At 41.6% G+C, this 15297-nt stretch overlaps 1 protein-coding gene across 1 annotated transcript; it reads left to right on the top strand.

Annotated features, from left to right (window-relative positions):
• The first annotated feature begins 1251 nt into the window (after positions 1 to 1251).
• Positions 1252 to 15035, top strand: C1GALT1 (core 1 synthase, glycoprotein-N-acetylgalactosamine 3-beta-galactosyltransferase 1). Its single transcript, XM_084212103.1, has 4 exons — positions 1252 to 1352; positions 6895 to 7134; positions 8762 to 9429; positions 10632 to 15035. The coding sequence occupies exons 2-4, from the start codon at positions 6912 to 6914 to the stop codon at positions 10839 to 10841; spliced, it is 1101 nt and encodes a 366-aa protein (XP_084068229.1). The 5' UTR covers positions 1252 to 1352; positions 6895 to 6911; the 3' UTR covers positions 10842 to 15035.
• Positions 15036 to 15297: the final 262 nt, after the last annotated feature.

Raw genomic sequence — 15297 nt, 5'->3', positions numbered from 1 at the left:
GGGGGAGACAGAAGGAAAATACACAGATATACAGCTATGATGAGGGAAACCTATGGTTTGGACTGAACCCATGGATAGGCGGGAGGAAGAATGGAGGAGAGCTAGAAAACCAAGAACAGTGTGTGCAATGACCTCCATTTACAGGAACACTAATGGCCCTCAGCATGGACCAGTCCTTCTCTGCACGTACCTGCACCCAGTACTTAAAAAACAACACGCACAAACACAAACCCCCCAAACAAACCACAACACAAGCCTTCTATCTATTAACTGCAGAGCTCCATTATCTACCCAATGCTTGCAAAATACTATTTGTTCAGTTACACTGTAATGAAAAACACCTTCCAAATCGAAAATTCCTCTTATTTAATATGGTTTTTTCCTAAGAAAATCACCGACAGATAAACGTCAAGAGCTGTTGGAAAGGTAGGCAGCGTTAGCACGGGGAGATAAGAAGCGATTGCAGAGGGCTCGGTATCCTAGCAACATCCCTTGCAGTTGCCTAATGGTATTTTGGAAGAGCAGCGGCTCCAGACCGGCTGAAGTGAGGGAAATGAGGGGCTGGAGCGCAGCGAAGCTCCGCAGCCTGGCCTGAGCTCCCGGCACTGCCGCTTCCAGGCAGGACCAGGCGGGCGAGAGCGAGGTAACGCGGCGGAAGGGCGGGTGGGCAGCGCTGCCCGGGGCATTTCCCCGCCGGCCGTGCCCGCGGAGGCACCGCCGGAGCGCGGCGCCGCTCACCGACTGCTGGGAGCTCCGGGCAGCTGCCGCTCCGCGCTCCTCAGTCCCTCCCGCGCCCTCCCCTTCCCGCCGAGACATTTTTTCCCCGCACCCCTCGAAGTCCGGGCCGAGCCACCGCGCGCGGCGGACACGCCGGCCACCGCTCTCACACTGCGGCTTCGGCCCGGGGCGCCCACCCTCGCCCACCGCCGCACGCCGGGAGGCGCGGGCGCTACTAGCGGCCCGGCCCGGCGACGTGGCCGGGCTCCCGGCGGATGGGGAGGAAGGGGCGGATTCCCGTGGCCGCGCCGGGTGACGGCCCGGGACGGGCGGGGGCGCGCTGCCACGCGGCGAGCCGCCGCCGCGGCGGGAACGGGGTTAAAGACGCGCGTGCCGGGAGAGCCCCGCCCCCGGGCCGCCCGCCGGCCAATGAGCGGGCGGCGGGGCAGCGTCGCTCCCGCTCCCGCGCCCGCCCGGGGAGGCGCGCGGCATGGCGCGGGGCGGGCGCGCGATGGGGCCGGCGGCGCGGGGCGGCGGGGCCGGCGGGGGCCGGGGTCGGCCCTGCGCGCGGCCAGCGGGTGCCCGCGCGCTGTCGCGCGGCTGAGCGCGCTCCGGGGCCCCGCGCGGCCCGAGAGGTGAGGGGGGGGCCGGGCCGGGCCGGGGGCGGCGGGGTCGGGGTCGGGCCTCGGGGGGCAGCGTCCCGCCCGCGGGGACGGGGCGGGAGGAGGCGGCCGGGGCGCTGCGTGTCAGCCCGGCGGCGAGAAGGGCGCCCGCGGCTGCAGGGACGGCAGGTGCCCGGCTGCGCGCCCGGTAAGGAGAGGCGCCAGAGCAGGGGCATCCCTGGAACAGCGCGAGTCCCCCGGAGCCCAGCGGAGGGAGCAAGGTGCCCGGGGAGCCGCTGCTCCCGCCCCCGCCGCGGGGACTTCCTGGGCGGACGCTCGTAGCGACGGCTGGGAAACCGGGCTTCGGCCGCGGGCACTTGTTGCCGAAGGACGGCGTCAGCTTTTGGAATGAGGAAGGAGGAGCCAGATCTTCCTTCCAGCTCCCCGGTACTGTGGATTGTTCCACGTCTCGTTTCAGTGTGGTTCTTGGCCTCCTATGCCGAAGTACCTTACTTCGATGGTTCGTATTTTCTGGTAGAACAAGCAGGAATTAATCTGAAAGAAATGCTTATAGCATTAGATATTTGAAGTGGAAGGATACGATCTGTGCTTAGTCGATAGGAAACTGCAGAGGCTCACGGAAATCCTAGATGCAGACAACATTAGCGAATGCACAACTTGTACATTTAGCTGCATTTCAGAAGCGTACGAATATACAGAGCAGCTAACAATAAATGTGACTTCAGGAGCGGAAGGTGTGTTTGCACAGCTAACTTCGTTTTTTCCTACATTTTGGTCGGATTATTCTCATGTGTTGTGTGACTAGTAAAGGACGTGGTGGTAGAGATCAATTTCATTGCTGATTATGCGGCTCTCAAAGGACATTTACATTGTTTCATCATGGGGCCTCAGAGTTTCCCCCTTGATTCCTAAGTAAGGCATACAAGAAAGAATCTGTCCTATAGGTGGGTTTAACTTAATCGAATCTTAAAGTGATTATGGAATAATAGTGGGATAAACACGTTTAAAATTAGAGTTATGTTTGCGTTCTGTAAATTTCAAAATCCCAGATATGATGATTGCAGAGATTTTTTTGGGGTTTTTTTCATTGTTATGTTGTTTTGTGGTTGGGGTATTTTCACTTGTTTATTTGGTATTTTGTTTAATGTATTTTGGTACATGGTCCATGTTCATCCGAGTTTGTGTAAAAGTATTAATTTTAAAAGTGTGTTGGGTGTTTTTTTTTTTTTTTTTTGGTGCTGGGGGCCAAGCTCTTGCTGTATATTCATATTGCATGGTTTTCCCTTAAATTTCCATTGGCTTGTGGAAGTGACCTAAAGGCCTTATCAGAACAGCGGGGTGAGAGCAGTAATTTTGATGAACATGTTCAAAGGCTCACCAGCAGGATGCACAGAGGCACAGTCTCATCAGAGGAGTCAGGTTCTGTCACTGGGGAGCCACCAGCCCCACTGCCCAGGTGTGATGTGCAGCAAGAGCAGTCCCCAGGAGGGCTGTCTGGAACAGCTCACAAGACTGAGGGGGTTACCTGCCTAGAAAATGTGGGTCACATGGGATGCAAGAGAAGAGCATCTTATGACTGCATAGAATTATGGGGCGCTCCTGGGAGGGACTAAAGGAAGGTGGTTTGAGGAGGAACAAGTATGGGAAAATAAAAGGGCCTGGTCAGTCTGTTTGACTGTGTCCTAGGCCAGATTGCCACAGTGTCCCCTTTTCTCATTGAGTGCCTTTCTAGCTGTTCTGCTGGGTGACAGGACTCTGCCCTATTCTCGTGTGCACATTGAGCTCTAAGTGCCAGACTGGAGATGCTCAGTAAGTTGTAGGGATCTCTGTGTCTGCTGTGCCAGCAGCTGGAGGGACTGCAGTGAGTGAGGCCCTAAATGCCCCACAGCTGTGAGCCACAGAGCTTGTGTGTCTGCAGTGCCTGCAACCGGGGAGAGCGGAGTGCGTGGGTACAGTCTTGGCACGGATGCCAGCATGTGGTTGCTCGTGAGTATCACACAGGGCTAGCCAGTGAGCAGGATTAAGAGGCTTGGGAGCCAGGCTTTGAGGCAGCTGTAAGTGTGGGACAGGCACCAGTGAGATCAGAGGGTCATCAGTTTGACAAGGGGCAGGGCTCTGGGGAGTCTGAGGAGTCAGGCTTGGTTGCTGAATGGGTTGAGGGTCTGAGACCAGTTACAGAGAGATGCACGTTGTGTGTGTGTGTATATTCCCCCAGCAGCAGGCCTTTGTCCTGGGCAGCATAAGGCCAGGCCATGTTTGTGTCTGCATGAGCACTTGTTTTTATCTGTGCTGATCCCTGTGGTCAGCCATGTGTATGTGCATCTTTGCGTGCACAGCTATGGGAATACGTCCTCAGCCTGGCTGGATCTGGGCACATGGAGTTGCAGCAGCCTTGTTGTCAGTGGGCTGCCAACAACACAGGAAAAATAGTTTTTCTGTAAGCTTGAAGACATAGAAATTGTTGACTCAGGAAACTTAAATTTAGAACCAAATCTTCAAGGACTGTTACATTGTGATAGTATTCGAAAATATTTGTTGTTTTGATTGATGTCAATAGGGCTACCTACATGAATATCTAAATATCTGTATTTTTTTGGCTTCCATGATAGAGCAGTGGAGCATAAATTAAATTCAAACCCAGCCTTTTATTGTAGGTGTTTTTTAACACAATGCGTTTTTTAACTCAAGAAGTAAAAATAGACATTTGCTTCTCTAAATGCCATGGACTTGTAACATCCCAAAATGGTTTGAGGTGGAAGGAAGAAGGAACCTTTAAAAATCATCCTACCCCTTTTAGAGTCAACCCCCTGCCATGAGCAGGGGCACCTCTCATTAGCTCAGATGGCTCAAAGCCTCATCCAGCCTGGCCGTTATTGCTTTGCATGTCTTCCCCTAGAATAAATCCATGTGTATCAGCAAGGAGTGGGCATGTTTATCATCTGACAACTGACCTTCCTTTTAGCCATTTTCTCGTTCTTCTAGTGTAATGCTGTAGTGTTCAGTGTCAAGTTAAAAGACTCAATTTATGTGAAATATCAAGATATCATAAAAAATGAAAATTTCTGGCCTGTTTACTGTTGGAGTTTATAGACGTGCATATACACACACACATGTTTATAGTGACCCATTCTGTTGATATAAAATTGATAGAATGATAAGCATTGAAAACTGTAACTAGAGGCATTTTGTATCAAATATGAAATACAGCTACTACCTGCCTCGAGAAACCCTCTTTGTGTGTGAAGTACTGCCAAAGCAGCTTCTGATTTCCAGTGTGATGGGTGCACTTTTTTCATTTTTCAGCATTTCCAGCACATTTAATTTTTTTCTATAGAATTCAGTTGTACATAATTTCATACTTAAATGAGCAGCAATCATTTTCAAGTTATTTTCAATTTTTCTCTCCTAGCAAGAGTAATTTTAACAGCTGTTCGAGCAGATAACTGAAATTTTGTGGCAGAGAGACATCTAATATTGGAAAGTAGAACAGTGGAAACCCTTTCTTCTAGAAGGTGGTGTAGGTGCTCTGTGGGCATGCATGGGTTTGTATATTTCCCCACTTTGAATATACCAAAAGAAGGCATTGTTTTATTTTGGCCGTCTACCTCTGTGTATTGCAAATTTTGAGGGGACTTTGTGGTGATAGATAGGGAAATCAAAAACAAAACAATAATCTTAGTACAGTAGATCCTTTGCATTGTCATAGGCTGCTTGTATGCATGGGGTTTTTTTGTTTTTGTTTCTGGGGTTTTTTTGGGTACCTGATCAAAATATTCATGTTTTCTTCTCAATTTAGTGGCATAAAAGCCATTAGAAATAAAGCTGTCAACCAAGTAATTTTTTTAAGGCCTGGGTTGCAAATGATTGGACAGTAAGTTTTTACTTTGTGACATGATATCTAAAGGCAATCACTTGTCTCCATCAAGATGTAGTACTGAATTTAGAGAAGACAATGTGCAATTAAAAAATTGCATAATGTGCTTGTTCATCTTAAAGAACTACAGCTCCTTATCAACCACAGTTATAATAATTTTTATTTATATATATATATATATATATATATACACACACATGCACCTGTACATTTCTTGATTTTTATTTTGTGCTTTGAGTTGCATTTTCAATTTTATTTCCTCTTTCTAGGAGTGGGGAAAGAAAAGCATTACCATGTGTGAGAGCTGCTTCACTGTCAAATGTTCTTGAACTTCAGGTGTACAGTAAATCTGATGGATTTCTGAAAGTGCCAGCCTAACAACATGCACACACGTGTTCCATCCTTTGCTCTCCCTTCAGGAGAGCAGAAGAACAGACAGAAAGCTGGAATTTGGAGTGTGTGTTGCTGCACAGAGATTGATGCAGCTTGCTTGGGGACAGACAGTTTCCAATGCACTGCCCAGGCAGTGAGAGGAGGGGGTGCAGGCTAAATGAGTTGTTTTGGTGGCTGCAGCTCTTCTCTGATCGATGGTTTTCATTGACACTCTGTGCAGCCCATAATTTTCTTTTTTGGGCTCCCTCATGAACTAAATTGGGTCCTGCTCACTGTCATTAATAATGATCCTAACGGAGGGAACATCATTGACTTGTTTGTAAGGCTCTGGCTTGAATTCAGTGTGTATTTAATAGCCAATGTTTTTGTAGTTTAGTCATGAGTTATTAGAAAATAGCTCAACTCTTTCCAAAGATGAGAAGCCCTCAACAACTTGAAATTAGTTTTTAAATGTTTATTAAAATTCACCCTTGTTTTTGATGCATAGAACTCCCTTTATGCAGGCATAGCTGCTGATGTGGTTTAATAAAAATGGTCAGCAAAGTCCTGTAGTTTTTGAGGAGCAAGGGTGTGGCTGATGTGAGGGGGTGTTTTTATTACTGGAATACAAAGTTTTTGAAGTGTAGAGGAGGCTTCAAGGCTGATGTACTTGATTCTTCTCTTCCTTTGAAAGATTAGTGTTTCTATATGAAAATTCAAATGTTGCCTTACTCTTTTTTCTGAAAGTCAATCCTCAGTAATTCCTTAAAGTGTAAGGACAACTGCCCTATTTTGGGAGTAGATTTGCTTTTATAACTCTTCAAAATCTGCTTGTGATGGACATATGTTAAGAGTTTCTGTAATGTACATTTGGCTGGAGTTTTAAGAACATCTTGTGACCATTTTGTGTCTTGACCTGTAGATTGCCATTGATCATCATCTTTTATCTTCATAATAGACTTAGGTATTACATTTTAAAATGCAGATTTGTAGGCTGAAGAGAATAAAAAAGTGTACATATATTACAGTTTTATAAAGCTACTGTACTTCAGGGTATACATTCTTGTTTAAATGTTGTATAAATATAATTAATAGGTTTTTATGTACAGCCACTATCAATGGATGTACACTCTTATATTGGTATTTGCACTGCTCTTGTACTTAAATTTCTGTGCAAGCTCAAGGCAGCTGAAACTGAGCTAGAACTGAGTACTCTGCTTTTAGAGATTTAGTCCTTGATTTTTTTCCTACAGTTTTAGATTTGATTACTATGTTAAGTCTAATGTATTTTTCATTTGGTTTTGACAGTGTCTCACCTTCAGGAGATGGCCTCTTCTAAGTCTTTGATGAACCTTCTAACCTTCACTTTTGGCTCAGCAATAGGATTTTTTGTCTGCTATCTTCTGTTTAGCATTATACTAGAAGAACAGGTTAAGATCCAGCCTCATGTTCTTCACAATGATCCACATGGTCAGCACTCAGCAGATACTGACAACAATCAGCTGCAAGGACAAATGAATTTCAATGCAGATGCTGGACAGCATAAAGGTATTTTGTTACACCTGTCTAGTTAGCAAATGTCTTCCCTTTTCATGCATTGCAAAACATTGCTTCTTCACTGCCAAGAATTTATATGAATCATTTTCATTCAGTTTCCTCATGTTCAGGTTACATCTAAATAACTTTTTTCTCCTGAGGTTTACTGAATGGTGGTTTTCTTTGTTTACATTTTTATTACATTAGTAATTTTTTTTTTTCCTTTGAGTCCAACTGTTTGTTCAACTTCTGTATCCAGACTTGTGGAGCAGTAGCTTCTCAAATGAACTATTGACACCAAATGGCAGCTTTGCTAAGCAGATGTCTTCGTAGATGTGGCTGGATTGGTTTTTAGTCTTAAGAAGCTAATTTTGGACAACTTCTAACTTTTGATCTAGCCTCTTAGAATACAGTTTTTTAAAAATTGCTTTTTGGTATGATTAGTAAAACACAGAATTGGAGCAGGGGGGCAAAGGGAGTCACTGTGGGCATGATTTGCCAAGCTGATTATACAGCAGTCCAGGCACAGATTGCTGTTTCCAGTCAAAGCCAGAGAAATTCTCTTGCACTCTGGTTATTTTTATTTTTCCAGGGAAGGTAGACCCTTCCAACACTTCAGGAATACTTTTACACTTTATATATTTCATTAAATGAGTTCATTCTAAATCCCAAATACAGAGACTGTTTGAGTAGGGACAGCTTGGATGAGAAAAATTGCACTGCAATGCATTTGCTGAAGATGTTAGTAGTAACTTGTTATTTAAACATATTTAAACTCCAAACATTGTAAGACCAGTGTGTGAGTGTTTCACGTGTAATTGTAGAACATTGTTACATTGTCAGAGAAATCTGATCTGTAGTTGCATAAAGTGTAAGCAGGAATATTTTAGTACCAGTTATGCAGATTTCACTGTCCATGAAATATTCTTTTATGTGAGCTAAAATCTTTCTGTATGTATCAAGTGAAAATGGTTCTTTAAGAGCAATGAATGCTTTGAAAAACATTGTTTCACACCTCTGATAACTGTCTTTATTCTGCTGGATTGGTGCAAATAAAAACATATTATCAACAATGACAGTAGTTTCATAGTATCCAAAATTACTTAATCTGATAAGTTATTTCTATTATTTACCATTTACTTTATTCTTAAAACACATTTTGCTGGTTTAGAAATATTCATTAGGTTTTGTTGGTTAACATGAATATATATAAAAGAGCTTATTAGCTTTCTGTGTTGTGATAATTAAGTTGTATTCATTGTGAATGGCAAAAATACTCTGTTTAAGATTTTTATTAGTCTTCCCAGACCATAAAGAGGTTGCCTCTGAGCAGTTTTCATGTAGAAATCAAGGTTTGCTAAAGCCACACTTCCCTGAACAGGCACCCATTTTGATATGACTCTTACACTCTCCTTTATCTTGTGCAATTGAAATAGCTTTAAGAATTTTAATCTTTGAGAGTCTTGTTTGTTTCCTTCCAGAATCTAGCATGGAGTTCATTAACTGGTACATTTGGAAGCAAAAGCCTCTTTTCTGTCTGTGTGTCTTTTCTGTCTAGAAACAGAGTATCTGAGGAGAGGGGGAGGTTTGTTTGGCAATCACATCTAATATGGTTTTACAACTTTCCTCTTTTTTTTAGATGAGGATAAAAATATTGCAGAAGGACTGTATCACAAGGTGAAAATACTGTGTTGGGTCATGACTGGACCTCAAAATCTAGAAAAGAAAGCCAAGCATGTTAAGGCCACTTGGGCCCAACGCTGTAATAAAGTACTTTTTATGAGCTCTGAGGAAAATAAAGACTTCCCAGCTGTGGGCCTAGAAACCAAAGAAGGCAGGGATCAACTGTACTGGAAGACTATTAAAGCTTTTCAATATGTATATGACCATTATTTTGATGATGCTGATTGGTTTATGAAAGCAGATGATGATACATATGTTATATTGGACAATTTGAGATGGCTTCTTTCAAAATACAGTCCTGAACAACCAATATACTTTGGAAGACGGTTTAAGCCTTATGTCAAACAGGGCTACATGAGTGGAGGAGCAGGATATGTTCTGAGCAAAGAAGCTCTGAAGAGATTTGTTGCTGCATTTAAAACGAACAAATGCACTCACAGTTCTTCTATTGAAGATCTGGCACTAGGAAAATGCATGGAGATCATCAATGTGGAAGCGGGAGATTCTAGGGATACAAGTGGCAGAGAAACCTTTCATCCCTTCGTTCCAGAACATCACTTAATCAGAGGATACCTACCAAAAACATTCTGGTACTGGAATTACAATTACTATCCTGCTGTAGAGGTAAGTCCTGAGGAACCTGGTATCCATTTTGTCAAATGCATCTTATGATGTGTGTAAGCGTGTGATGTGCGAATTAGCATTAGGTGAAAGAACTCAAAAACAGGATTTGGAATTTTTTACATATTAAAGCTGAAAAAGAGTCTTGTTCTTCAGTAGATTTTTTCATTGTAAAGCAGCAATCTATTTTTATACTTGTATTCAGCAGCTAAAGCATTTTTGTAGCTTAAACCAGCTGTATGATACTGTATTTAGTGTGTCAGGAGGCAGCAGCTTTAGCTAAGGCTGCAGTGCATGGGTGGCTGAGCTGTGGACAGTTTCATCTGTAACTGATTCAGAATGGAAATTGCCTGTGTGGTCCTGTCCTGTCATACCTGTGCTTGGATAGACACTACTTCATCTGGTAGCAAAGTCAAACTATATTGATCAAACTTCATAAGTATTGAAAGAATGACAGTTACATAGCAGTTGTTATCTTTGGTGTCTTTAAATATTTAATCTTTGTTCCAGTTGGATTCGAAATATAAGCAACTGCAATCAAAGCTGCTGAAAAAGAAACCCCAAAACTTTGCTCCAGGAAAGTGTTTTCAAACTTGAGCTACAAAATATAAGTTGTGACAAATGTGTTAACAACGATCCTATAGCTCTTAATAATGTCAACGAAATCAAGACATTTAAAACAAAATTCTGCAATTACTTGTTACAAGTTTCTGTCAGTAGAAAGTTAGATACTGACAGTACTGCTGAACTGTATAATGTGTCAACACAAACAGGTGCAGGTACACACACGTTTTGCTTATACATTCTGTCTGGATGCTTTCATAAGTAACAGACATTTATTGGTTTATATACAAATGTTACTCATTTAGGTCTGCTTGCTGCTTCTTGGTGCTGTTTAAACACCAGCATCAAAAATTAAATATGGAAAAGCAGAAAACCTCTGACATTAATGAGGGCAGCTAGTTTTTTCACTGGCTTGATGACAGGAGCAAGAGTCTTTGTCAGCTTCGTTTTGGAAAGATGCCTTGGCAGATATGTCTGGTACATTTTGCTTGCCTAACATTAACTTTTGAAGTATACATATGACTGATAGTAGTGAAATTCTTACCATTAAATCAAGTATTTCTTTGAATTCTCCCCGGATCTTTAATCCAGGGCATGCTTTGCAATTCTTTCTGATTGTTTTGCTTTGTTTTGTGTTTCAGGGTCCTGGATGCTGCTCTGATCTAGCAGTTTCATTCCACTATGTTGACTCTGTGACTATGTATCATTTGGAATATTTGATTTATCATCTTCGTCCATATGGGTATTTGTATAGGTACAATCCTGATTCGTCAAAGAATCCAGAAGAACAGAGCAAAAATGAAGCACTGGAGAATAATCAAAAACTAAAGCAAAAAACTTCTGAGAGCTAATTGGACTTTGAAAAAACCAAAAAGAAGCCAGTGCAATGAGTAAGAGTCTCCTCAAACTTGTGCATGAAGCTTGTGGACTGAAATTACTCCTGGCGATTCTTATTTCAAAAATCAAGTTGGCAGCACTTCTTGTCACTGTGTGTACAGTGGAGTCTGGTGTGGCTCTGACTGCTTGGGATAGTGTGACCTTGCAGCTCTGCCCACAAAGATTTGGGGCCCTAAAGCTGTGAAATTGGAGGTCGCTCTGCTACAATAATATTTGGGAGAATTTGTATGAAAACCATAGTGGACAGGTTCACAGATGATCGTACCCCATTTCTGCTCCCTTTTCTGTTCTCCTCTATTTCCTTTCCATTAAATCAGTTCTAATATTAGAAATTGGATGATGCCCAAACAGATCATGATGGCTTTCTGAGGTATTCTCAATATCTTGAAGTTACTTTGTGTACCTTGCCCTAAAAGTAAGGCAGAGACACGGAATTAGATTCTCCAATCTGCTTTGCCTTAACAAAAGAGTGGCAGAATTTCACCCACAAGAGTAATCTGAACTGTTTGAGAAACAGAATTCACTGCTATGAATTACTTAAAAGGTTTTAAATTCTGTTGGGGAAAACAATATGAAGTTTTTGGGGAGGAATACTCTTCTGGAGAGAAACCAGAAACAGCTACTGTTGTTTAAATTGCTGAGGTGATGCAAGCTGCTTACATATTTGCCTGTGGCTTTTTTTTTTTTCCATTTCAGTTTTATTAACTTATTCTTTTGGTCGAATGGATATAAAAATCCGTCTTAGCATTTCTCAGCCTAAGGTACATGCTTTTGAAAATAGAAATCTGTCTTCTTTCATCCTACCTGCCACATAAACCCGGAAGATTAGTATCTTAGCGAAGTTGCATTGTAACAACTTGGTTTCAGCCACTATTATAATTAAATTGGTTCCATTTTAATTTTCACTAGAGGTTAAAATTCTCAGATACAGAAATGTCCTATTTTAAAACTGCACCAAAGCCAGTTTTTATTTGGTTGAAGTACTTAATTTCACTTTTCTGAACATTTTTTCTTCCACTTAAAATTTTTTTTCTGTATCTGGTTTTTGTTACCTTTTTCAGCACAAAGTGTCAAATGATCCTTTTTTCACTGTTTTTGGAGCTGAAGTTATTCAGGTAAGTAGGCCTGAATGCAGGAATCTTTCAAAGTGCATTAACTTTATCCACTACTTCATAAGTATCTCTGCCTTTTAACTGGAAACACTTTGTTGGTGTGGGACAAAATAGGTGTTTTAATTACTGATTTTTTTTCAGAGATCAAATGTATGTTTTATAGAGTTACTGTAAAACTTTCTGGTTTTCTTCTTTTCAAATTGACTGAATCGCAGTATGGGGAATGGGATTAAGCATGACATGTTGTGTTTTATTCCACACTTGAACAGAAGTTTCTTCATCTTTTTGTTATTTTTCACCTTCATCATATTGATGAATTTGGACATAACCTAATTACCTCCAGTCTTTGTTTTGAAAAGGGCACATAGTGGTAGCAGACAGCCTTATTTACTACTGCTGGTCCTTCAGGATGTTCCTGGAAGATGATGTTACCATAAAGTACTGGATTTTTTTTTCCCAAAGGTAGTTCTAGTACAGATTGGAGTTCTTTCTGTTGTCCAACAGTAAAGTCATTACTTTCTTTCTGACCATTGCTCTGCAGCATGGTGGTAATTACTGAAGCAGCTCATGGTGTTAAAATGCTGCGTACATCTTCTCTGCCTGAATGTAGGCTGAGTTCATCTATCAGGTATTGGTTAAATAGTTCCTGCAGGGTTAAATCTCTTGGTCTTTATGAGCAGCACTGATAGGGACATGAGCTTTATTTTATGTTAATTGACTTAAGTGGAACATTATAACTGCATTGGTTTAAGAAAGGAAAAAGTCCCCAGTTTGCTGTAGTCAGAGGGAGGCTTGTCCAGAGGACAGTGGATGTTAACATGCTGAAAGGTGCTTCCTTCTGTGAGATAAATGTTTATCCCACATGCAGCACAAACCAATTGTATCATGAAATCCGTATGGAATCGATAACTCCAATGGCATTGTTCAAACAAGCGGTTAAAATACTTAAGGAAGTTACAAAATGAAACTGAGATCCCAACCTAATCTCTTTGTAAATTCAGCCCATGTAAAAGATCTCTTGAGCTACTGTGCAGTTCCTTTATTTCTGCTTTTTTCTTCAGTTCATCCATGGGGATTTAAAGATTTTCTACCACAACAGGCAGAACTAATCCTGCATATTTTCTGCAGATTTGTGTTGTATGTTTGCCCTGTGCTGTCCTGTGAAGCATTTCCTCTTTATGTTCCTTATTGTCCTGACTATCCAGTCTCTGGCTTTCCAGTTTCATCCAGCATAAGTCTCAGGTGGACAGGAGGAAGCAGGATATTTGAGCTCCACACAGGTTGTTTGCTGGGATAACAAGGTAAACCAGGCACTGCTGAGCTCAGGGTGAAGCCTTTTCTCAGCAGCAGTTCTAGTTCTTATCTGCTGCCCAGCTGAGACTTGTGGGTTTAGCAGAGCAAGATGGGAATATCCCCTTCCACAAAATGTGCAGGACTGCAGAGAGACTGGAAAAGTAAAGGAGCAAGTTCCCTTTCTGAAGGGAACAAGGCTAAGGACATATTACCTTGTGGTAAATGGGTGGCCTGTCTGGAGAAAAAAGTAGCCTTTTCTTTAAATGTAGTTGTTTTAAAGTGTCCTTGTGCATAGGCCTCTGAATCTATTTATTTTGCCTTTATAACAGCACTGCAAAGAATTATTTTTCTTTCCAGACAAGCTAGAAAAGTATCAGGTTTTATATTCTGTGATTATAACAGAGAGCTGTTGTTCTCTGTTGAATTGTATTGCCATAACCATGAGCTGATACCTCTGAAATAATTGGTTTCTATCTCACTGCCTTCAGAAGCCTCAGTGGACAAGGTTGGAATGTGAACAGTATAATTTTCACGTACAATATTACACTAATATTAGTAGTCTGCTATTTCACTCTCAGGTCTTTGTGCTTTGAGAAAGTATTTATTGAGTTTGAGAATTTTTGCTGCCCAAGGAGACTGTATTTCAGATGGAGAGACTTCCTGAGGCACAGCAGCATGGGCTTACTAAGGATGTGCAGATTATTTCTCTGTGGTTTGGTTTCTAAAAGAGGTTTCTTGATTTTATAAAACCTAAAAGCTTTCATTGGCACCATAGTGATTTAAATTACCCATCTAAAATTTTCAGACTATTTTCTTGAAATTACTAGGCAGTGGATATGGGAGTGTCCCCCATGTGTGACAGAGTAACATTCTAACCTTCTGGTTAAATGTGATTTCACTTCAAAAAGCGGTTAATATGGTTTCATCATTCAATCAGGAAAGATTGACAATGGCAAGAAGTTACTTTATGATCACTAGTCTTAATCAGAGGAGAGTATTTTTGAAGAGTGTTTCTTTGCAGAGGAGAGTATTAATCTTTGTTTGCAGAAAAATACAAATTTTAATCTTCTTTCACTCCCAATTAATTTTTGCAGTCTGTGTTATTTAAGAGATTACAATGTGGTGATGTTTATACCATCTCATTTTGTGGAAGCTCTTTTCCCAGTACTTTTGCCTTTAAGGACACTTTCTTTGCTTTGCTTTGGTGGGGGTGTATATTAAAAATCACTTTTTCTTCAGCTGTTACCATTTGATCTGTCACGCTTGCAGAAGTATATTGTCAGTATTTGAGTAGCTGATAGACCTCTTATACATGCTTTGTTATCTGAGCAGGGTGTTTTGTCTTTGTATGACAGAAAAGTGTGGGTTTTTCTCTGCTGTACCTGTTACTGATGCTGATAGTGCACGCACAGATAAAAATAGACCCCTCAATACAGGACCACTGGGAAAGGCAGTTTTTGTCCTTTTTCTGTCAAGAAATCTTCTGTGGAACTCCAAAAGTGTAATTTGCTTTGTTTTACCATATTGTATTTAAAATACTCCACCAATGTTATTAATAGTCTAAAATAATTAAATATTGCTGCTGGACAGTATGCTCCACTTAAAACCTGTGAATGTTTCACTTTGCAATTATCGGTAGTTGTGTTCCTAATGGCAGATAAAAGTTGGTGATTTGTCTGGAATGGTCACCATATGGATTTGTTTCTCAAATACCTTCTTTGAAGTGCCTTTGACCAATTTTTAGCATCAAAATTAAGTTGAGAATTGAATAAATAAAATAAGTTATCTCATACACAGTTTATGTCTGTCTTCATTTACACCTTCTGCATGCTAGTGGTGTTGCAAAGCAGCACAGTCTAGTCTAATAAAAATGTTCTTGCTTTTTCTTTAGGGTGGGTACAGGAAATTCAAAAAGCTTTTCTCACTTCTAATGATTCTATGCTTCTATGTTTATGCTATTAACAAAATAGCAAGCTATCCAGAAAACAAAGATAGTAGATTTTTA

Source organism: Fringilla coelebs (genome assembly GCF_963513975.1).
Source record: "Fringilla coelebs genome assembly, chromosome: 1".
Taxonomy (NCBI): Eukaryota; Metazoa; Chordata; class Aves; order Passeriformes; family Fringillidae; genus Fringilla; species Fringilla coelebs.
This window is presented reverse-complemented; position numbering and strand designations above follow the sequence as displayed.

Coding starts and splice junctions, on each gene's coding strand:
- C1GALT1 (XM_084212103.1), top strand. CDS start 6,912: ATGGCCTCTTCTAAGTCTTTGATGAACCTTCTAACCTTCACTTTTGGC. Junction 7,135..8,761: donor AGATGCTGGACAGCATAAAG/GTATTTTGTTAC, acceptor TCTTTTTTTTAG/ATGAGGATAAAAATATTGCA. Junction 9,430..10,631: donor ATTACTATCCTGCTGTAGAG/GTAAGTCCTGAG, acceptor TTTGTGTTTCAG/GGTCCTGGATGCTGCTCTGA.